The 24560-nt window shown below is 39.8% G+C and overlaps 1 protein-coding gene across 6 annotated transcripts in view; it reads right to left on the reverse strand.

Moving 5' to 3' along the window:
• Positions 1-14895, reverse strand: part of RBFOX1 (RNA binding fox-1 homolog 1) — a 629150-nt gene extending 614255 nt beyond the window's left edge. For 2 of the 6 annotated variants that reach the window (XM_056536212.1, XM_056536210.1), the window contains exon 1: positions 14123-14889. In XM_056536212.1, the coding sequence (XP_056392187.1) occupies positions 14123-14266 (144 nt within the window). In that variant the 5' untranslated portion in view covers positions 14267-14889. Of the gene's footprint in view, positions 1-14122 lie in introns of all 6 variants that reach the window. The other 4 variants (XM_056536209.1, XM_056536211.1, XM_056536207.1 and 1 more) reach the window with 3 other exon arrangements.
• Between the last annotated feature and the right edge of the window lie 9665 nt (positions 14896-24560).

The following is a 24560-nucleotide window of genomic DNA, read 5'->3' on the forward strand; positions in this document are numbered from 1 at the left end:
TCTCCACCAGATCAGAGCCCTGATGTATAGAGATTTACTGTATGTAGAGATGCACGCATCCTAAGAGCCCGTGCATTGCCGGCACATTCTTTTAGACCGGCAGCAGAGATACCAGTCTTGATAAATGCCCCCCCAAAGTGTCTAAAACATATAGGGAAATAAATAAAAAAATTGTCACAATTTGGCACAACTGAAATCAGAATTCTGACACTTTTTGATTTATAAATCGCCCCCACTGTGCAAACAGACACCCCAGCACCACAAATCTAATGATATCCTCTGGTGGATTAGTTGTGATGATTCCATTTTTTTTTTCCTTTTAATTCCTAGCGCAAATGAAGAAATATACTGACGCTGAAGCTCCATGCCGCATAATATTAATAGTCTTTTCTCTCAGCTCATAAGTCTACTTTTTGTCTAATTAAGTTTACAGCGTTGCCAGGAAAGGGAATATAATGCAAAAGAAGTCAAATGATTGTGCATTGGTCTAGTCAGGAGGTAAATGAGAGATGCTAGCAGAGGAATGGCATAATTTCCTCAAGAGAATCCAATGCATTAAATACTTCAATTTCAAACTGATAAATCAATTTCACCAGTGCCTTGAAAAGACTGCAGACCTTTTGGGATCTTTTCATATGGAAAAGTTCAGCTTCAGCTCTCGCTAATGTCATTACGGCTCTTAATGCAAAGTAATATACTCTGTTGCAAAAAGCCATTGTCACTTTTTTTTTTTTTTTTTCTTTTCTCCACCTCAAAGCCTGCAGGATTTTACCAAAGCTTAAGACAGATACAGCACAATAGACTTTCTTTGTGTACATTACGGGGCAAAAAAAAACAAAAAAAAAACATGTAATAAAATGAAGCGCGCCGTGTGAGGAGGAAAAAGAAAACAACTTTATCTTTGCTTGGTAAATAATACAATAAAGCCACTTATATTGAAGACTATAAAAATATCACAGCTCTGTGCAGTGCATTACAATGAGCACGCTCCTAAGTAGCTGTTTCCTCACAAGCCAAGCGCTCATACGATCGACTGGTGAACTTTTAGGGCAGGAATACCCTCCATTGCCCTCCGTAGTCTAGTGGTGCTCTCAACCTGAATCTATGTCCTATACATGAGGTGGAATGATCTGCAGAGCGATAAAACCAATGACTATATAGGAAGCTAAAGTAACAGTGTTGATCTGGAGTAGGATCAGGATTAGGACTTAAAGGGGTACTCCACCCCTAGACATCTTATCTCCTATCCAAAGGATAGGGGATAATATGTCTGATCGCAAGGGTCCCGCCGCTGGGGACCCCCGTAATATAGCATGCGGCACCCACCTGTTTCTTGAACGGAACGGAAGTCCGTGACGTCACGACTCCGCCCCATGTGATGTCACACCCCGTCCCCTCAATGCAAGTCTATGGCAGGGGGCGTGACAGCCGTCACGCCCCCTCCCGTAGACTTGCATTGAGGGGACGGGGCGTGACGTCACACGGGGCGGAGTTGTGACGTCACAAACTTCCATTCCCGTAGATGTGACCCAGACCCTCCAGCGCTTCCGGACAAGAAACAGGTGGGTGCTGCATGCTATATTGCGGGGGTCCCCAACGGCGGGAGCCCCGCGATAGGGGATAAGATGTCTAGGGGTGGAGTACCCCTTTAAAGCTCCTATTCCCTCTCCCCAGTGCAAAATCTTTAACAGGACCCCTACCATTAGTTATGCGGCAAAGGGGCATTTGGGCCCCCTCAGTTGTTACTGCTCCTTTTGTCCTCCCTAAAGCATGGCTAGTTTCTAATTCTAATCCCTAGTACAGTGGTCTCTAAACTGTGGACCTCCAGATGTTGCAATACTATAATTCCCAGCATGCTGGAAGTTTTGCTACTTCTGGAGATCCACAGTTTGGTGACCACTGCCCTAAAATCTGAGAAAGACTGGAAACAGTCACCTATTCGAATCCTTATCATGCACACCTATAGACACATGTGAAATCAAATCTAGGCTCTAGAATGTGTCCATAATATGAAAATAACCTTTAAGGCACCCTGTCCCATTGTATATGCAGTCCAATCCCCAACCATCATGTTATAGAGCAGGAGGAGCTGATTGATATGTTGTTTTATTAATGTAAATCTCGACTCATTCTAGGCTAATTAGTCAAGTAGACGGTCCTACTCAGTGATTGGCAGCTATTTGTATATGTGTAAATGTATACATATACAAATAACTGTCACTCACCAAACAGGAGCGCCCACTTGACTGCTTAGTCCAGAATGAGACAAGATTTACATTCATGCTCTGTGTCATGACGCCTGCAGACTAAACCGCATTTTCAGTGTCACAGGTTTTCAATCAAAAGGACATGTAGCCTCCCCTAATATATCTGGTTTAGTAAATAGATAAAAGGTAGAAGCGGCACTCCGGCTTGTAGGTGAAATAATCACAAAATTTATTCACACATCTGAATTCTGGTTTAGTAAATATGTGTAGTAACTATGAAATAACAACCCTGGAACATCTTTCCTTAGAATTATTCTTTGTGCTGCTCCTTTATTATTCCTCCTTAAAATATATGAACAAACTGACAACTGGGTGTCACCAGTTGAGGGCATGTCCCTATAAATTCTGGACTGTCCAATCAGTGCTCACAATGTGCGACTTTGCAGGGACACACTCCTTAAAGGGGTACTCCGGTGGAAAACATTTTTTTTTTTTAATCAACTGGTACCAGAAAGCTAAACATATTTGTAAATTACTTCTATTAAAAAAAATCTTTATCCTTCCAGTACCTTTTGGTAGCTGTATGTAACAGAGGAAATTCTTTTCATTTTAAATTTATTTTTTGTGTTGGCCACAGTGCTCTTTGCTGACACCTGATGCCCGTATCAGGAACTGTCCGAGCAGGAGAAAATCCCCATAGCAAAGCTATGCTGCTCTGGATAGTTCCTGACACAGACAGAGGTGTCAGCAGAGAGCACTGTGGGCAAGACAAAAAAACTTCAAAAAGAAAATAATTTCCTCTGTAGTATACAGCTGCTAAAAAGTACTGGAAGGGTAAAGATGTTTTAATAGAAGTATCTTACAAATCTGTTTAATGGGGTTATCCAGGAAAAACTTATATATATATATATATATATATATATATATATATATATATATATATATATATATATATATATATCAACTGGCTCCAGAAAGTTAAACAGATTTGTAAATTACTTCTATTAAAAAATCTTAATCCTTTCAGTACTTATGAGCTTCTGAAGTTAAGGTTGTTCTTTTCTGTCTAAGTGCTCTCTGATGACACGTGTCTCGGGAAACGCCCAGTTTAGCAGAGGTTTGCTTCTAAACTGGGCGTTTCCCGATACACGTGTCATCAGAGAGCACTTAGACAGAAAAGAACAACCTTAACTTCAGAAGCTCATAAGTACTGAAAGGATTAAGATTTTTTAATAGAAGTAATTTACAAATCTGTTTAACTTTCTGGAGCCAGTTGATATATATAAAAAAGTATTTTCCTGGAATACCCCTTTAACTTTCTGGCATCAGTTCATCGGAGAACCCCTTTAACAAGGGGAAGGGTAACGCCCCGTTGGCAATTTATTTATACATTTCTAAGAGGATTAACAGAGGAACAGCACAACAGAGTTCTCAGCAAATATGACCCATAATTGTTATTTAGGGAAACAAAGCAAGAATTGAGTAAAACAGACAGGTCAGGAGAGATAACATGTCCTCTTTGTTAGGAATGTTCTAAAGGTAACTAATACATATAATAGCAGCTTTCTCCATACAGATCACACAGCTCTAGGATGAAATCTATTAAGGCTCAATGGCTGTCTTCATATTTCTAGTGACAATAAAATGTTATGATACCTCTATACACCACTGTACTGGGGAGGTAGTCTCCTCAAAAAGCAATCATTTTAGCCAAAGGTATTACTGAAAGACCCTGGGTCTGAATGTTCAATCTGTACTAGTAGCCCACCTGGTTTACTCTAGGCTATTATTGCTATTGTCTTCTTATGGTGCAGGGGCCCTTTAGGACCCCTCAGGCACTACGGCTCAGGTACAGTAGCTAGCTCTGAACTCTCTAGAAGTAGGCCCCTGCTTATAGGGTTAATACCTCCATTATTTAGTGTTGGATTATGAATATCACAGTAAAACTGTCTCTATATGAAATCTGAATATGTAAATGGACAGCAAGGCCCTATTCAGTGAATGTAAAAATTAACTCCTAATCATTCTAGAGTGAGATAAAATAATCGAATGTACTGGAATCACTTACAAATACTAATTCCTGAAAAATTGTATTCAATACACTATACCGCATTTGCAAACAACACTCGGTGTAACAAACTAGAACCAGGGCAGGTCTGTGGCTATCACACCCTAGTACAGTGTTTCCCAAGCAGGGTACCTCCAGCTGTTGCAAAACTACAACTTCCAGCATGCCTGGACAGCCGAAGGCTGTCCAGGCATGCTGGGAGTTGTAGTTTTGCAACAGCTGGAGGCACCCTTGTTAGGAAACTCTGCCCTAGTGGTATTATGTGCAACTTGCAAAACAATTATGCTTTTATATCTAGACTTTTTTTTATTACTTTAGGTCAATATAAGACGGTCAGATCAGTGTATGATCTCAGGGACTGTGCTGTGGTGTCCAAGTACGGGATGTGCTCCTACAGTCCTGTCAGGTTGAGTCCCTGTACGTCCTCGGGGCTCTCCTGCAGTGTTCCCCCATGATGTGAATAGGTTGTATATTAAGTTTAAAGGTCTTTTGACATGGGTCACATGAGTGTTAGTCACATGATAATGTTTTTCACATGTTTAAGTTATATGTTTGTTACCCAGAGAGCACCAAGTGACCAGGTGATCCGGAGTTGGCCTATGGGCTCCTTGCACAGACCCCCTTTATAAGGAAGGGAGGAATTGCAATCTCTCTCTTGTGATTCTTTCCTGCTGAGGTTCAGTCCAGATGTCTCAGAACCAGTGTCCAGCACATCTGGAGGCCTCATCCTAAATTGCAGCCACAAGTCAGTAAGTCAAGTCATCTTTATCATCTGTCATCATCTTCAGTCAAGTCAATTGTCGTCAGTGTGGCCTGCACCTATAGTCTGTCAAGTCACTGCAAGTCACAGCAAGCTGTGAGGTCCCTCGTGTTACTGGTCACCTCTCTGGGATCCTGGCCCAACTGTATAGACTGTAACACCTGTCTAACCTCAGTAAGAGATACCGGTAATCCTTAACCTGGCCTTGGACTATTATTTGCCCCTGTCTAACTTAGGACTAGCAGTGCTACCTTCGGGTGATTAAGGTTAAATCACGCCCTGGCGTCACGAACACAAAGGGGTTAATACCATCTACCCTTGGTGACCACCATCTGCCCCTTACACCTCACCTCATACCATGTGGCTCACCACAGTGCTTTTAGCAGAATAGTGTTTGTATACATATACATATCTCTATAGCAGTCTATTTGGACACATGGAAACATATTGTTCATTATGTTTATAAACAAATCAAATTTTGACAATAGCAATGTCTCCCCTCCTGCAGCCACAGTCTATGAAATAATCACTTGGTTTCCAAATTCCCACAGACAACATTACAAATAAATATCCCATTTCTGTGCACTGACATGATTCCGCCAGTACACTGCAGCTTAATAAAGTATTGCATATTATTACTGCGAAATGTAAAGCAAAGTCCTAACCAGATTAAAAAGAATGCATATCATTAGAACTACAAACACTCATGGATATCCCTCTTATGTCATTTAAGGTTGGTCCAGATGCTGCAGTCAGGCATAGGCTGTATGTTCCCTTAAGTAGAGATGCTGTTCATGAGTGACACAGCGCCCCCTCTGGTGAATACAAATGATGTAAATGTGGCGTCATAATCTGCATAACCCTGTGTTGCACATTTACAAAGCATAATTTGTCAGACAATGGACTTGTGTGTTGGTGAATACAGAGCAGTTGCTTTCTCCATCCCAGCACCTACTGTATAGCAGTTACATTAATCAGAAAACACAACAAAAACATCCACTCTCTGCCCTGGACAATCCGTCAAGGCCCAGCTGTAAGGAAAACAGATGGCAAATGAGCATTAGTGGTAATGTGGGCTCCTTTTCACTCAAGTAGGCAAAGCGCTGACATTTCTCATGTGAAAATGGCACTGCGTATGTACAATGAGCTGATAAAAATACATCTTTACCTATCTAATGAATGCAGAAGAATGACTGGGCTACAGACGGCCGCCATTCAAATGTTAGCGTTAATTAATTACAGTGATTTTCATTAAAATCATTTCTAGCTTATATCTATCTATCCATCTATCTATCTTATATCTATCTCATATCTATCTGTCTATCTATCTATCTCATATCTACCTATCTTATATCTATCTATCTATCTATCCATCTTATAGCTATCTATCCATCTATCTATCTATATATCTTATATCTATCTATCTCTCTCATATCTATTTCATATCTATCTATCTCATATTTATCTATCTCATATCTATCTATCTTATATCTATCTATCTATCTAACAAAAACAAGGATACGTTGGCCAGCACGTAATGATACCAAACTACTGCATGGACCTGGTATACAGGTGCACGCTGCTAGTCTGAATATACATAAACAGGAGAATACAGCAGCACACTGCTAGCACAAAGATACAGATAAAACGTGAAATGCTATATTGCTACAATGCAAAAAATGAGAAAATTGAGGTACTTTGCTCATCATTTGGCCTCAATTTTTTTCATTTTTTGCATTGTAGCAATATAGCATTTCACGTTTTATCTGTATCTTTGTGCTAGCAGTGTGCTGCTGTATTCTCCTGTTTATATCTATCTATCTATCTATCTCATATCTATCTATCTATCTATCTATCTCATATCTATCTATCTATCTATCTATCTCATATCTATCTATCTATCTATTTGTCAATCATCTATTTATTTATCTACCTCACCTTTCTTTCTTTCTTTTCCTTTTTAATCTTTCTTATGCTTTATAACTTGTCATTATCTCATCTCTTTCATATTGATATATCATTCTATGTAACATCATTTTATATCCTTAACTCATATCTACAGTATCTATCTATCTATCTATCTATCTATCTATCTATCACATATATGCATATATTTTATCTTCTATATCTGCATGTGTGTATCTCATAGCTGTTATATTATCCTTATGTCCTATCATCTATCTATCTCATATCTATTTATCTATCTGTTATCTGTATCTTCTATATCTCTCACAGTCTTTTTCTCAGCTGTATTATATGTATTTCATATGTATCATATCCCTACATCCTCTCTCTCTCTCTCTCTCTCTCTCTCTCTCTCCATATATATATATATATATATATATATATATATATATATATATCACTTTATCCCTCTCATAACTATCTATATGTCTATGTATCTCATATGTATGTATGTAATTAGCTATTTTTCCCTAATCTAGTTAAAATGAGCAATGATTTGTGACAAGAAGTGTCAATGCTTCCAATATGCTTGACTGCTCCCCCCGCCTATATCTGCTTTCTGTGTATGTAAATGCTATTCCTTGATCCAATGTCCAGCATGATGCTAGTGTATCCCAGAACTCCATAAAAAGAACAGCTAAGGCATTTTCCCCCTGGTACTTCTGGATGTGCAGCTTATATTATCAGACATGGTTATGTAATCACATCCAGTTATCACAGCATGATCTATTGAGCTGCTCTCCAGTTCAAGCTTAGGGCAAGTGTCTAACACCAAGATGACGGTCATGTTTTCCACAAACCCTATTTGGAGTTGCAATTTCTGCTGCATGAGATCACAATTGCTGGGGGGAGGGAGGGATGGGGTCTTTCCCATCTCGCACGTCACTACTGAGATTCCAGGCAGCATCCCTATCAACTGGGAATTGCAATGACAAGAAGCAGTGTAGAACAATCTGCCTGCAGCATCATTAGACTGCAGTGCAGATAACACATGCAATACTTCCACCATAGACTGTTACAGTCGATTGCAGAGTAAGCTCTATCCAACATATGGGTTCACATTTTAGGTGAATTGCCGCAGTGATTATGTTCCTGCGGCACTAGTCTCTTCTGGAAACCTAGCTTTAAAGTGTTACGAATCATCCTTTGACAGATCTTTTTGCATGCTGATAGCTACAGCTTACAAAGGAATCAGTATATCCGAGCCGTATTACTCTATGAAGTGTATTCTTATATTAATGCATACAGACACAGGGAATACCTCTGATTTATACTTCATTTGCTTACGGTGGAATAAAACAGTTAGGGATATAAACAGCATAAATATAACCTCGAAACACCGCCTATACACTATACACATGATCTGTGACTGGAGATAAGCATTTTAATAGACATTGCTTGATCCAAATCATCAAATATACACATTTTTTTATAAACCAAGGTTCCTTGTTATTTCTGTTATGATACAAAATCAGGTGTTCTAATGGGAAATCTGAACTAAATTATCTACATTATTGCTTCATTTGGCTTATTTAGAAAGCAGCACGGACAGCCAATCGCTGGGCAGCAAATTAACTTATTGAAGATGCTGAATGACCTATTGCGCACTATTTAAAGAACACAGTTAACAGTTCTACTTCTCTTCATTTCCTTGGGGCCATCGTCCTGCACAGCTGATGCCTGTTCCTGCAAGCCCAGCACTTCCCAAATGCCAATTTTCTCCTGTTTAAGCACTTAAGAATGTCTGGTCCCCACCGCTCGCCGCCATTAATGATCTACTGCAGGCTACTTTCTAATTAAAAAAAAAGTTGATCCAGAAGTTTTAGCTCGATTGCTTTCGATCTAGGTATGTCCACCCTGAGCAATGTCTCCATTTCAGCTAAATTATTCCCGGATTACGAATGACTTCATTTTACTAAACAAACCCCATGCATCATCATTAGGTGAGGAACACAAATGGACATTTCAGGCGCATTGACAAGGGCATGGCCCACAGTTAGATAACTTATTGGAATTTACTTGGACAGATGGCAGTTTGACCAATGGTTAAAAATGATACTTAGAGAAACATGTAGCAAGACATTCTTCAAAGAAAAAGAAGGCATTACAACTAGGGTGGACTATGACTACTATCCGCAGAAATTATTTTATTGTCACATGCAATAAAGGTTTTGTTTCGATTAGGGTTGCTTTACTTTTTTATACCCAGAGTTCTAAGTTACTATTAAACATAGTGTGGGTAGGTGTGTGGGGTGTTATGCTATGCCATACAGTAGGAAAACACATACACATATCAACATACAAGAAATAAATCCCACAGACATAGATACATATATATGAAAACAGACATACAACAAAAACACAAACATACCCAGCAAACATCACATTATCATATGTGTTATGTGTAAAGCTAGACAGGAGTATGCATGCATGATAAATAAACACACTCACATACATACATGCAAACAAACACATACACAATACATACAAATTCACTGAAACTCAGGTTACAGACCCCAAATAAAGAACATAAATGTCACGGGTAATATGCATGAACCAAATAGGGATATGCATGTATGACATAGTAAACAAAGGCATGCACACATATACACAGAAAATGAACACATACAGAATATCCATCAAACATACATGTCCAACAATACAAGCAGAAACACATGCACATACCCTTTATATAGTGTGATTGCTTAGAATACACTAAAGCGTTAGTGATGTCATTATAAAGCAAACCTATAATGTAACAAAGTCTATATAGAACTTGGGATCTATGAAGTGCAATGCTATGAACTTTGTATTTATATGGGAATATTCTGTAGGCCATATTCCTCTAATATTCCCTAACAGGATACAGGAATTCTATAAGATCTCTACATATCTATGAAGGGAAGGGGTTGCCTAATAAGGGGATGCTCTGCTGGTTCCAGATATGGGACAAATACATAGTTCGTTAAAGGTATTATGTACATCCCATGTATACAGCACATTGCTAATACTGGGTCTGCCATTCGTTTTCATATGTTTTCCCTATTATTACATTTGTCAAAAGGCTGGATTTGCTTTTACATAAAACAATGTCATATGTTTTTCCCACTTAGTTGCAAACTAGAAAATAAGGAGTGGCGGCTTTTTAACTATAGAAAGTATAGCAGAGTTGATTTTTTTTTTTGATTTTTTTTTTGCGCATGGGACTGCAGCTAACTCTACAGCTACTCTTAACTAAATTGTTCAGAGTTTGGGAGTTAAAACAAATAATAATTATAAGACTATACAGAACTTTGTACCAAATACCTATCTACAAACCTCAGCCATCCAATGAGACTATAATCAACTAGTGTTCAGAGTGTATATCAGCCAATGAGTGTGAACATGGGCTATAGTATGGACGTGGACACTGTCTATTGTTGTAAAGATGTGCATGTCGTAGGGATGTGCAGAGTATTGATGTGTATTAGTGTATAATGTTTGCATATGTGTTTTTGTGTGATGGGAATAAATATGATAACATCAATATGTACAGTAAGAAGATGTATACATGCGTTGTATGGGTGTGTTCGCTGCACAGTGTATTCAATACCTTGTGTCAATGTATATGGATGTGTATGATTAAACGGATGAATATGAGGGTATGGATGTGAATATTGTATGACGGTATATGCATGAACATTATTGAATGGCTATGTACACATTATTCATGTGATTTTTAATGGATGTGTATTATTGCGCAGATATATAGACAGTGTATAGAAATAATATACAGCCGGTATATATTCAGCGTGTATTAATTATTGAGTATGTATTAATCTACAGATGTGAATATTGTTTGAATGTCGGTAATGTGTATGTACATTGCTGTGTAGGTGTGTATTATATAGAGTATTTCATTGCATTTATAGTATATGTGTATATTGCATATATGATTATTATCATATGTATACAATGTATGAATGTATTACTGTATGGATGTAAACATGCATCTTTGTGTGTTCGCCACAAAAGCTCAACACATCCTCACAACACAGGCAAGTATTCCACAATTGACTCTATCTTCTACATGACGGAGTTGTGTGGTTTTAAAGCTGAAGATTTCTTTCCAAAGCAGAACTATTCTACATAGTAAATAGAGAACCACAACAACGTTGCCTTTTCCCTTTGTAAATATATCAGAATATTATGCTCACAGGGGTACCATGCAAAGTATATGTGTATTTCTATACAGAATAATGTTGTGTATCATGCAGATACTCTCAATGCAGAAACTTGCAATTCTTTAAGGAACTATAATTGGAGCGGTAGCAAAGAAATGTTGACAAGAAAATTGTCTATTTCCATAATACGTTCTCACCAGAAGTCCTCTGAAATCATTTACATTGAGAAAAGCCATAGCAAGAAACCAAGTTGATGTTTTTATTTTATTTTATTTGTTTAACTGGAATAATTTGTTCACATTTAGTTCTGTTTCATCAAATCTGTCATCCAAAAAGAAATTGTCCACCTCCTATTGTGCTTTACGTGGTCTCATTTGTAACAATAAAGCGTATAGCGGCCGCCTGTTGACATTTGCATGTATTTTCCTGCTTTATAAATAATGCAGGCAACTGTTAAAAACTACTGGCGAAGGCGAAAAGTATCTGTTAAAATATTCAAGACAAATATAAAATTTACACCGTGTTTGGAGTCAGTGGCAGTAAATATTGGTGCCTTTTTATTGCACATTGTTTACATTGTCCTGGTGAATCCCTTATCGCTATATACACAGATTGCTTCCACATTACAAAAGGGGGTAAAAATAAAAAGTCAATGACTTTTATGCTCCTTGGTCATGCATACAACCTATAGGCTATCAGACTAGTTAATAATACGATAAAAATGTATCAGCCCCTTAGAAATAAGGTCTAAGTGAACATCATGCCCCAGAAAGGGTGTAAATGGTTAATGTGGTTAATGTGTTTTCTCTATATAACTCAAACATTACAATACTACTTGGCGCTGATAGGATTTGTTCACCCAGATTATGGCAATGAGGAAATATTTAAAGAGCTTCTGCACCTTACCTGCAGTAGTAATGTGGTTACATAGGAGCTGCAGATGGAGTGGAATGATTACATTAAAACACAATTGCAGCTATGTAAATCTCCCAACCCTTTGTAAGGTCCTACTGACCTCTCACCTCCCAACACGTTACACTGTGGAATTATTTTGTATATAAATAGGAATAAGCCCATATAGATGACCAAGAAATTCTTAATAAATAACAAGATTTCCACCAGACCTAATGCAAAGCTTATTAAAATAAAAGGAGCCGGAATGCAGATGAGATCTATGAAAGGTTTATTTAAAGGGAAAGGATGGCTGCTTATTAGGAAGGAGGTAATTAAAAAGACAATCCGGGAAAGTTGATGGATTCAGCATTTATCAAATGCAAATTCCAATTGGGGATGCAAAAACATGAACTCCCATCACTGCTCCCAAATCACCGTCACCATCTATGTACACATAAATCTTATACTATGCATATATTATAAAAGGCTAAAGTGACAACAAAGCTCCTAGGGAAGCAGGGAGAGAGCTGCATGTCTGGTTGTATACTGCCTTGTCCTTCTGTATACTATTTCAGGACACCAGGTGAACCAAAGCAATACCAGGATATTACAGAGGAAATCTATCATTGTGTAATGAAATTACTTATGCGCCAGCGTGAAGAATAACCGAATAAAATGCGTAGACCGTTTTACAAGAACAACATGTATGTGTCACCCCCTCAGTGCTGGGAAGGAGATTAGGAAGACTGCATGGGATATTACAGGTAATATGAAAGGAATGAGTGCTGGTGTACTTTGTCCTGAGTCACATGATACAAATTCAAGTTTAGAAAAACAAAAAAAAACAAAAACAAAGCAAAAAATAAAATAACTAAACAATTTACACAACTATTTCTAAACAGGAAAGAGTTGTCTATGATGAGTCAGTAAAATAGACTCAATGTACTTGGAGATTATATATGGAAATACAGTCCAGGGGAGACAGCAGTGCACCCAGGAATGCAGCAATGACTATGTACACGAATTACAGTACAATGCATATAGGTAGGTCTCATATACATACAGGTCTGTTCTCTATGACCTATGTAAACTGTCACACCCAATATATAAAGTTTTCAATGTGAGTGTGTGTCTTTTTTCTAAGTACACTGGTGCATAGGACGCCTCCACACAGCTTGCTATCTGCTGCATCTACATGATGTAGATTGGGGTGGCTGCCTTCTCCATATACTACATGTGCACAGCAGCCTCTTACAGTCATTACCATTTAATAACAATAAAAGGTCCATTTGTGGATTTTGCAGCACAAAGACAGCCATTGTGAAGACTTAAGTCACAGGTGAGGAAATGAATACAGTTCAGACAGAGAGAGATTAGAAAATAGACACCCTTCTGAGATATGTATCAAGGCATTTTCTTCTGCCAGCCTAAGGAAGCAGACTCAGGCATAAGATCACACTTTAACCACTTGCACTGGCTCAATTCTTAATTCCTACATATTAACTCTTTGCATTTCCTAGGAATCCAGCCTGCTGTTTGCAGGAACATCCATGCTCTCCCCATTATTAGCTTTAACACAGGGCTTTCCAGGCTCACAAAAGGAGACATTTACATCTCATTAAAATATAGCTGGCTAGTATTATATAGAAAGTCACAAAGCGTACACACACATACACATACGGTAACTGCAGCAAGTAATGTCCAGATACACAAGGATGAATTATTGCCCAGCATAATGAAGCTGGAGTCCACCACATGTCATCGCTGAATGTTCAGGTTATGTGCAGCAGCAGACTGAATACATGATCCCCAGATAAGAGCATGCAGTGTGTAAGTGTATGTGTGTGCACCACTGCTGAGATTCTAGCACACATCTTAACCTCACAACCTAAGACATTCCAGCTCCTACTGCCAGCAATCTATGCCAGTCTGTCACTAACAGTACTGCTTCACCATGCTGCACTGGCTAAATAAGCTTTAATTCAGCCTAGCTGCTCTAGCAATGTCTAAAGTTCATCTACAAGCAACAGCAATGTAAAGAGAGCAAAAGCAAGGAGAAACTTACCTGCTGCAGGTACATAAAAGTCAAGGCACAAGAGAGCTGTGGACACATGCCCACATTCGGCAGTGCCACGCAGGTTGCACCCGTCAGAGGATGCTGCATGGTGTTGCTCTGGAGTCGACGTAGAACAAGTGAAGGGGCTAGCATGCAAGCACGTTTGTCCTGTGTTGTCAGCAGGTTTTAAATCGTCTTTTAGCTGCGGTTACTTAAAGTTACAAAAAAAAAGTCCTTTTCTTTTTTTTTTTTTTTTTTCTTTTTCCCCCTTTGCTATCCTACTGCTGGAAACGTGTGTTCATTTGTCAGCTAAGGCAACTAGGCAAATTAAAACTGAAACCGCTTGAACTGGATAGAATACATAAAAAAAAAAAAAAATAGTAAAAAAAAAAAAAAAAAACGAGGGATTTAACCAAAGCCTGCAGCCTAATGAAGAGTCAGTGTAACTTCCTCAATGACAGCGAAGAGAGAGGGAGCTCGGCGTTTCCCAACAGGAGCTTGCTGACTAGCAGAGAGATTGACTCACTGAAGCTCAGTCGGCTGGTGTTGATGCTGCACGGCTTCTCATTTGTCAAATGGGTCCTAGGGCAGAGGCTTTACCACTCACCAAAATTCAAATACTGCATTTTTAAAATCCCCAGGGAGGGTGGAGAGAAATAGAGAGAGATCGAGTGAGCTAGTGAGAAGGAGAGAGAGAGCAAACGACTGAATGAGAAAGCTGCATCACAGACAACCGTGAGATTTCGGCAATTAATGGCATTGCCCAGCTGGGACCCAGTGTCTATTAGAATTTCTTTTGCATTGCTGTTGGTCAGCAGAGTCAGCAGCATATAATGTTTTCAGGGTTCTTTTTTTTTTTTTTTCTTTCTCTTCTCTAATCTACGCCACAAGCCAACTACACAGATACACTGAAGATGCTATCTTACTTAGCCAGTGCCACCCATTGTATATCCCTATTAAAGCCTCCATCCATATCGCTGACGTTTTACATGAATCTTTTTTTCTGATAAGATTGTCGCATTCCTCCTGTAGCAGGTGGAAAGTTAACTGTGCTCCAGCAGACTTGATTTTTTTTTTCTTTTTACATAGAAAAGGCTTAGAGACCATCTTCAACTACAATTAGAATTTAAATTGATATTATATTCAGTCTATTAAAGGAGATTAGTCTATCAGGCTCCATTTTCAAATGAAATTTTGCTTTTTATTATTTAATATGTACTCCCCACCCCCCATCCCTTGAATAGCATTACTTATGTTTCCGATTAATATTCTACTCTTGCACACTCTTTTTCTTTGTTTTATAGAGTAATAATTGTTCATTAGGAGGGCCAGTTAACCTTTCTGTAATAAAACAGAATGTGGCTTACAGATCAAAGTATTTTTTACTTTAGTTGTCCTTGCGGAGAGGCGTTTGTAAAGATTAACACTCCATACTTTAATAGGTTAGGTTATAGTTTTCAGCATGTGTATGTGCGTCCGGTGGGTTATGGTTTTAAACGTGGGTGTACGGTGTATTTTATCGCCTGTCCATATATGTTCCCTGCAGTATTTCATGGGATACGGTAAAGTTTGAGGCTTGCTGAAAACTATTACAAGCAAATACTAATAAAAGCGCCATTTACTCAGTAGCAATTGGGTTCTGACTAATAAAATGACAACATGCACATCCCAACATGCTAAGGGCAAACACCCACACACACAATGACATACCGTATTTTTCGCCCTATAGGACGCACCGGCATATAAGACGCACCCAATTTTAAAGGTGAAAAATCTAGAAAAAAAGATTCTGAACCCAACAGTGATCTTCAACCTGCGGACCTCCAGATGTTGCAAAACTGCAACACCCAGCATGCCCGGACAGCCGTTTGCTGTCCGGGCATGCTGGGAGTTGTAGTTTTGCAACATCTGGAGGTCCGCAGGTTGAAGACCACTGGTATAAGAGGTAATACTCACGTGTCCCCGCCGCTACGGACCCGTCACCGCTCGTCATTGCTGCCCTGGATGTTGCTCCATCGCTGTCGCCGCGTCTCCGTGGTGTCCCCGACGCTCCGGACGTCTTCTTCCCCGGGATCCACACTCTCCGTTGCCGTCATCACATCGCAGTCATCACGTCACCACGCACGCCACTCCTATTGGATGACGGGACGGCGTACGCGACGACGTGATGACGTCGAAGGAAAGCGTCGGCCATGCAGGGGATCCCGGCACGGAGCAGACACTGAGGAGGCAGGTAAGGTCCCTCCCGGTGTCCTGTAAGCTGTTCGGAACGCCGCGATTTCACCGCATCGGTCCCGAACAGCCCGACTGAGCAGACGGGTTAGTGTCACTTTCACTTCAGACGCGGCAGTCAGCTTTGATCGCCACGTCTGAAGGGTTAATACAGGGCATCACCCCAATCGGTGATGACCTGTATTAGCCGCGGGTCCCGGCCGTTGATGGCCACAGGGACCGCCGCGATAGGGGTGTATTCGCCGTATAAGACGCACCAACTTTCCCCCCCCCAGTTTTGGGGAAGAAAAAGTGCGTCTTATACAGCGAAAAAGACTGTACATACTAACACATGTTCATATCACACACATACATATACATGCTATACTTCTACAGATGCACAATCATGCGTCCTTGCATCACACATATAATGCCAACACATACATCCATATCATACATATTGTTGTGGAATAAAATCTCCACAATCTTGGCAAGAACTTTCAAAGATTCACAGATGGTTTATTTGTAGCTCTACAGAGCTGGGATCTGGGTGGGCCAGAACTGACGTGGAACTTAGAATCATCAATATTTATAATATTAATTACAAGAAGGAGTAATGCAGATTACAAAGGCAAGACATATTAATCAACCAATAGGAAGGGGGAGTAGTAAGTAACACACATGAATTAACCAATCATCTTACAATTTAATGCTAAGTCAGTATTAATGTTATAATAAATGCATTACATATGACTAAAAACTGCAAAGTCATCATTTCTTGTTACCGCTATTTGTCTCTACAGGTCAGGTGACCTAAAAGGTTGTGCAAAAAGCTGTGTTGGTTTTAGCTCCTGTTTATAATGTATGATGTTTAGTTATGAAGTTTATTCTAAGGTTACTTAATATTAAAAACAGCTCCTTGAGTTATCATCTTATTATTATTATTATTATTATTGTCATCATCACTTCATGATGTAATATATTCTCTATTACATAAATGCATTACAAAGGGTACACCTATATACATTCAAATCCCATAGACAGGTAAACAATACAAATACATGACAGCACAGATCACAGACTCACACACTTTTATTTCGAAACAAAACAAACACATACAAGAAATGATTTACACATACACAAACACATACACCTACAACACCCCCTTCCCCACACACACGTACTCTAACCTCACAATAATTCACAAATAATAGAATTACATACATCCTCAGTTACACACTAATACACTACACACATAAATCTGCAAACATATACACACTTTAACAATTATACAACCTTATATCCTACGCATAATACAAACCTATCTACCCACAATTACACACTCAGTAAATCTCAATAACACATATGCAGGACTATTGCAAACAAGATACATATTTAAAGGGGTACTCCGGTGAAAATCTATTTGTTTTAAAATAAACTGGTGCCAGAACGTTAAACAGATTTGTTAGTTACTTCTATTTAAAAATCTCTAATCCTTCCAGTACTTATCAGCTGCTGTATATCTATAGAGGAAGTTATTTTCTTTTTCAATTTCCGCTGCTGACACCTCTGTCTGTCTCAGGAACTGTCAAGAGCAGGATAGGTTTGCTACGGTGATTTGCACTTGCTCTGTTCAGACAGCAGAGACAGACAGAAAAGAAGTTCGAAAAGAAAATAATTTCCTCTGTAGTATACAGCAGCTCATAGGTACTGAAAGGGTTAAGATTTATAAATAGGAATAATTTCGAAGTCTGTTTAAAATTCTGGCACCAGTTGACTGAAAAAAATTTATTTTTCACCAGAGTACCCTTTAAACAAATAAAGCAACCTCCGATTTTTCACATGCATACATTATACAAATGTATACACCCACAGATGAATATGTATATACTCTTACCATCACCTCATACATAAATCATGAAAACAAGATACACATTCAAAGAATAATATGACCATACATTATAAACATACCTACGTCATACAAACATATGAATAAGCTAAACACTTATATATCTTCATTATAATGTATGCATAAAAACTGCAAGCAAGATGCAGTACACATTCAAAGAATAATGCAGCCTCACATTATAAACATAGATACATCATACAAACGTATACACCTACAGATACACTCGTAGATACCCTCTTCATCAGATATGTATAAATAATACAAACAAGATACAGTACACTTTAAAAGAATAATACATACACATGCATATATCATGCAAATGTATGCACCCACAGGTACTCTTATTATTACACATGCATAATTAATACAAATACAAAACACCAACAGATACATAGTAAAACAAGCTCATATCATACATACATACCACAAATATAACACCCACAAACGCAAGAGTTACATGTGGATTTTGTTGTAGATTCCCCGTGGATCTCTCCGCTACACAGAAAGTGCTGAAATCACAACATCATGAGCTGCTGCGGCTGCAAGTCTACAGGTTAAATCCACAGCTGTTCCGACTGTTTTTTTTTTTTTTTTTTTAAAGAAAGTGGGTAACATCTCACCTCAATCAGTTCTCCCAGCTGTGCAATGGACTGGTCGGTTCTACCACGGACACCCCACAGAAATCCAAGGAACAAGGAGATATCCAGCACCAGTTTGGCGAATTTACAATCTTGCTTTATTTGTAGAAAATGTTCACATGAAACAAGTATAAAAAGGTAAAATATCTCTGACTCGTTTCACTCAATCCCGAGCTTAGTCATAGAATACATCGGGGGAGATTTATCAAAGGATTTAGACTGGTTTTTCCTGTCTAAATTTGTCGCACAGAAAGTCACAGTCTAAATATGTGCGACTTTTCTGCGACTTTTGCTGTAGAGGATTTTTAGAACATGATGCATGCTAGTCTATTTTAGACTGAAATGCATTGAAAAATGCATGGGTGCTGAATTTATCAAGTGCGACTTTTGTGCGACAAGTCGCATCTGCCCAAAATATGCTGAAATGTCAGACCATGTTGGAGCAGGTCTAAATGCAGTTTAAGCTGTAGACCCTGAAGTCTGAGCACAGAATTTATCAAGGGCTTTGAGACCTTTGATAAATTAGGAGCACAATAGACAGGAGACTACCACATACGCTGGTCTATAAGCATGCCCAGAATAGACTAGATTAGTAAATGTCCCCCATCATGCTTAGACACACGCTAAAATACTTACAGGGGTACTCCACTGGTCAGCGTTCGAATGTGCATTGATGGTACGAGGGGCGTGGCTGACCCCCGCAGTGTGAAAACAGCGTTCAGAACATTTAGTTGCTAACGCTGGCTAGTGAAGTACTCCTTTAAGATGCTGGTCACATGATAATGACATGATACAAAAAAGTCCAAAAACATATGGAGGACCTGGTTTGGATTTTCAAGATTAACTTTACCAGAAGTGTATCTCCTATCAATGCATTGCCCAATTAACATATTACATTCTCAAAGCAAAACAATTACTGATAGCAAAAACCTGAAAAACTACTCATGCAGGGGTTGTGACACAATATATTTTTAAGTTACAAATTTGGAAACAAACTATCCAAGTTAGAGCGCTGAGGGTAAATTAAAACATATAATTTCAACCCATATGGTTTGAACACCGTCCGAGAATCAATATATATATTTTTTTGCTCACTGAATTGCTTCCCTCTTTACACTGCTGCCCTAGTCACGGGCCCATGGCCATGTGATGGCATATATAAATAAATCACTAATTACACATACATCTATAACACACACACATATATACACCTTCACATCATACACTTGCATACACGATAGAAAAAACACCCACAGATAGACACTGAGAGAGGAAACCAAAATATGCAGCACTATCCAAATAGTATGCGGGTGGTGCCAGCGCCCAGAGCCTTAATCAGGGTTCATCTAAATAGGTACCAAACAATTGTGCAAAACTCCAGTTCCAGAAAAGGGGAATTTATTCAATCATATGAAGTCAAGCAATGTTTCTGCCCTCTATGGAGCCATTTTCAAGCTTGAAAATGGCTCCATATGGGGCAAAAATATTGCTTGACTTTGTATGATTGAACAAATTAATCTTTTCTGGAACTGGAGTGCTGCACCATTGTTTGGTATATATATATATATATATATATATATATATATATATATATATATATATATATAAATATACTCTCACGTTATAACACACTGTCATATACCTTTACATCATATATACATACCTATACACCCTTGCTTTATACATACAAACCCTACATATCGAGCTAGCATAAACACAATATGCACATATACACATTCATATATCTGCAGAAATAGACACAATAATACACTCACACATAATTTGTAACTTTCGATTATATCTGGCATATGTAATAGTAATAATGGACAATCAACCCCAGTCTAGAGCTTTTGTTGCAGATTATTTGGATCAATAAAAGTACATTGTTAATGCACACGAGAAGACAAAATGCTCTTTCATGCTTAAACGCTGATATATCACCAATCTGTTGCCTATACCTTGGGACACCACTACTATATGAGTCATGGCAAGTGAATGCGACCAATCAATATGTGTGTGTAAGCAAATAGGAAACTGAGATGTTTGTGCATTTTAAATTAGCCGTGAAAATTATTTTGTAGCAGGCTCGAACCGACTGGAAGAGCATTACTTTGGTGCAAACTGATTTCCAACGTGCATATTGAATGATGTTGTGTATGGGAAATTTAGTGTAATGGAAACTGTAAGGACGGACATGATATATAGCCTTACGGGAGTAGAAAGACTCTCATACAGTAGACATACAAGTCAAAACAAACCTCCATTTTTAAGATTAAGTGACTACAGTCTATACATTATCTTAGTTTTTCCACCTGACTTTGCACCATCCCATAGAATAGCAATACAAGCACAGCTATGTAATGTTTACTGCTATAGGGGCTGAAGCTGCACCAAGGAATAGTGTGTGCAGAAGGTCTTCTTCCATATAAGAAGACAAAGGTATAAAGTAAATAGTGATGAGTGCGAATATTCGAGATGCAAATTTTTACCGCGAATATCGGCACTTCACGATTTCGCAAATATTTAGAATATAGCACTATATATTTGTAATGACGAAAAATCTTTTTTTTTTTTTTTTCACAGCACACATCAAAACACCTCCCTGCTTCCAGCTTGTTAGGATTCGGCAGGCTGGATGTGGATCCTCTGTCTCAGCGAGGGATTGGCGTGGACCGTGTCGGTGGACCGGTTCTAGGTTGCTACCGGTGTTCACCAGAGCCCGCCTCAAAGAGGGATGATCTTGCTGCGATGGTAGCAACCAGGTCGTATCCACCGGCAACGGCTCAACCTCGCTGACTGCTGAGAAGGCGTGGGACAGAAGGACTAGACAGTGGCAAGGTCAGATGCAGCAGAAGGTCGGGGCAGGCGGCAAGGTTCGTAATCAATGGCGATAGCAAGAGGTCAGGAATACTGGTAAGGCAAACACTATAACGCTTTCTCTGGCACAAGGCAACAAGATCCAGCAAGGAAGTGAAGGGGAAGTGAGGTTATATGAGCAGGGAGCAGGTGGAGGCTAATTAGACTGATTGGGCCAGGCACCAATCATTGGTGCACTGGCCCTTTAAATCCTAGAGAGCTGGCGCGCGCGCCCTAAGGTGCGGAGCCGCGGGCGCCAGGATGTGACAGCCGGGGACCGGGACAGGTGAGTGATTTGGGATGCGATTCGCGAGCGGGCGCGTCCCGCTATGCGAATCGCATCCCCGCCGGCAGTGTCAGTGCAGCGCTCCCGGTCAGCGGGTCTGACCGGGGCGCTGCAGAGAGAGGAATGCCACGAGCGCTCCGAGGAGGAGCAGGGACCCGGAGCGCTCGGCGTAACACAGCTTGTGGTCCAAAGAAGGCTCCAATATTATTTACTGTGTGAGTCGGTGTGGAGTGCGAATATTTCGAATATGCAAATATCCACGAATATCGGCCCTTCCAGAGGACACTGATCCCATCTTCTTTTAGCTTGTGGGACAATGAGAAGGATGCAAATACAGTTGTCAGAGGTTAGCAACATCCCTAGCAACCAATAGGAAAGTTGCCCACCCCTTCACTATATAAGATTCTCCCCAGCAGCATTTTTTTTTGCAGTTTCATGTGGTTGTTAAAGGTGATTGAACACTATCTGTGCTCTGCTGTGCTTTTTTTTTTAAAAGCAAATCAAATTGTATACTAAATTGATAGTTAGTGTTAGATAGGGTAGGTTAGTTTAGCAGATAGGTTCTAGTGTAGGGTATAATGTTAGTTAGTTGAAAGATATAATTGCGCATGCGCACTATACAAATTTCATTACGATTTTTGCATGGAATATTCATCCATATATTCACAAAATATTGCAAGTTTGAATATGGCCCCTCATGGCAGCTCATCACTAGTAAATATTAAGCGAATGTAGAGTACACTTGAGATCAAAATATGATGATTTGTAGCTAGATGACTAACAATTCTATATAAATGGAAATGTATGTAGGACAATGTTGCTCTAAACCACTCTGTCTCAAGTGACAAGCAAGAGGAAAAGGAGCCTGACATCACCATATTCTCACCTGCCAACACTGCACACATAATCCAATTTGTTATTAAATAAATCATGATAATGAACCTATTTCTTCAATTATAAAATGTAGTAATGATTTTAGAAATTGTTAGAACACTGCACGTAATGGTCAACACTAGACCTAACCTACAATCATTCTAAATATTACTCAATGTTATGCCATATTCACATGTCGATGAAGTTTCCACTTACAAAAACATCAGATGTTCCAGAAACATATAAAAAATTTACTGTATTCATGGGTTCAGACATGTGTAAGTTATAGTTTCTAATATATTATATATTATTTTCCCATTACCTGAGGAGTTCCTACACTTTCAATGTTTATTCCATAGTATGAAGAAATATAGGAAACTTTGTAGTATTTCTTATTCTAGAAAAAATATATTTTCAGCCAGTTCCTCTTTATACACAAAAGTCTCTACACTTAGAGATTGGGTTACACCTTGCATTCCATAAGAATGCTGCTAGAGTAACATGGAGGCAAGCAGGAGTTTCCGGTCACTGGACATCCAAAGGCAGAAAAGAGAAGAAACAGGGGTCTTTAGAAGGCACAAAGACGTATAGATGGCTGTCACAAACCGGCAGGACAGGTAGTGGATCCTCTGGACCAGAGAGGCGATGACGTGGGTCGTACTGGAGGATCGGTTCTAAGCAGTTACTGGTCTTTACCAGAGCCCGCCGCAAGGCGGGATGGACTTGCTGCGGTGGTAACTACCAGGTCATGTCCCCCAGTAGCGACTTGACCTCTATGGCAGCTGATATGGCGTGGTACACAGGGAGCAGGCAAAGGCATAGTAGGACGTAGCAGAGGTCAGGGCAGGCGGCAAGGGTTCACAGGAGAGTAAACGGTAGCAACGGGTTCGGCAAACAGGCAAGGCAGTACAAGGCTATAGGGAACGCTTTCTCAGAGGCACAAGGCACAAAGATCCAGCAAGGGCAGGAAGGGGCAGGTAACTTTTATAGGGAAGGAGCAGAGGTCATTAGCCAGCCAATCAATGGTGCGCTGGCCCTTTAAATTGACTGAAGGCAGCTCGCGCGCGCCCTTGGGAGCGGGGCCGCGCGCGCCGGAAAGCAGAGACTGTCGGCGCAGGAAACGAGGAGCCAAGTAAGGCAAACCAAAAAGCGTGGACCAGCCGCCATGGCAGCCGCGCGTCCCCTACACAGGGAATCCCGTGCTCCCCGTCAGCGCGTCTGAGAGGGAGGCACCAGGATCCCGAGGAGAGGGGAAGAGGAAGCGGGCGCTCCGGTCCGGAGGCGGGGACCGGAGCGCTCGCTGTGACAATGGCCCAGAGTAACCGCAGACACTGATTGAAATAAAAACGTGTTTATTAAATAAAATAGTTTGAACGATAATACGTTTCGAGAGCTGGTGCTCTCTTTATCAGCTCTTGAAAGGTGTTGTCGTTCAGAACATTTTATTTCATTAACACATTTTTATGTTAATTGATGTCTGTGTTTACTCCGGGTCATCTATACGCCTGTGCGCCTCCCAAAGACCCCTGTTTCTTCTCTTTTCTGCTCCTGGATGTCCTGTGATCGGAAACTTCAGCATCGCTGATCCCTCTGCTGGATGGGTCCAGGTCAGAGGCCGCCACATATTATATTTAAAGAGCAAAAAGATGTTGAGCTCAACACCATCAGGTGAGC

This window comes from Hyla sarda, chromosome 8 (assembly GCF_029499605.1).
Source record: "Hyla sarda isolate aHylSar1 chromosome 8, aHylSar1.hap1, whole genome shotgun sequence".
Lineage (NCBI taxonomy): Eukaryota > Metazoa > Chordata > Amphibia > Anura > Hylidae > Hyla > Hyla sarda.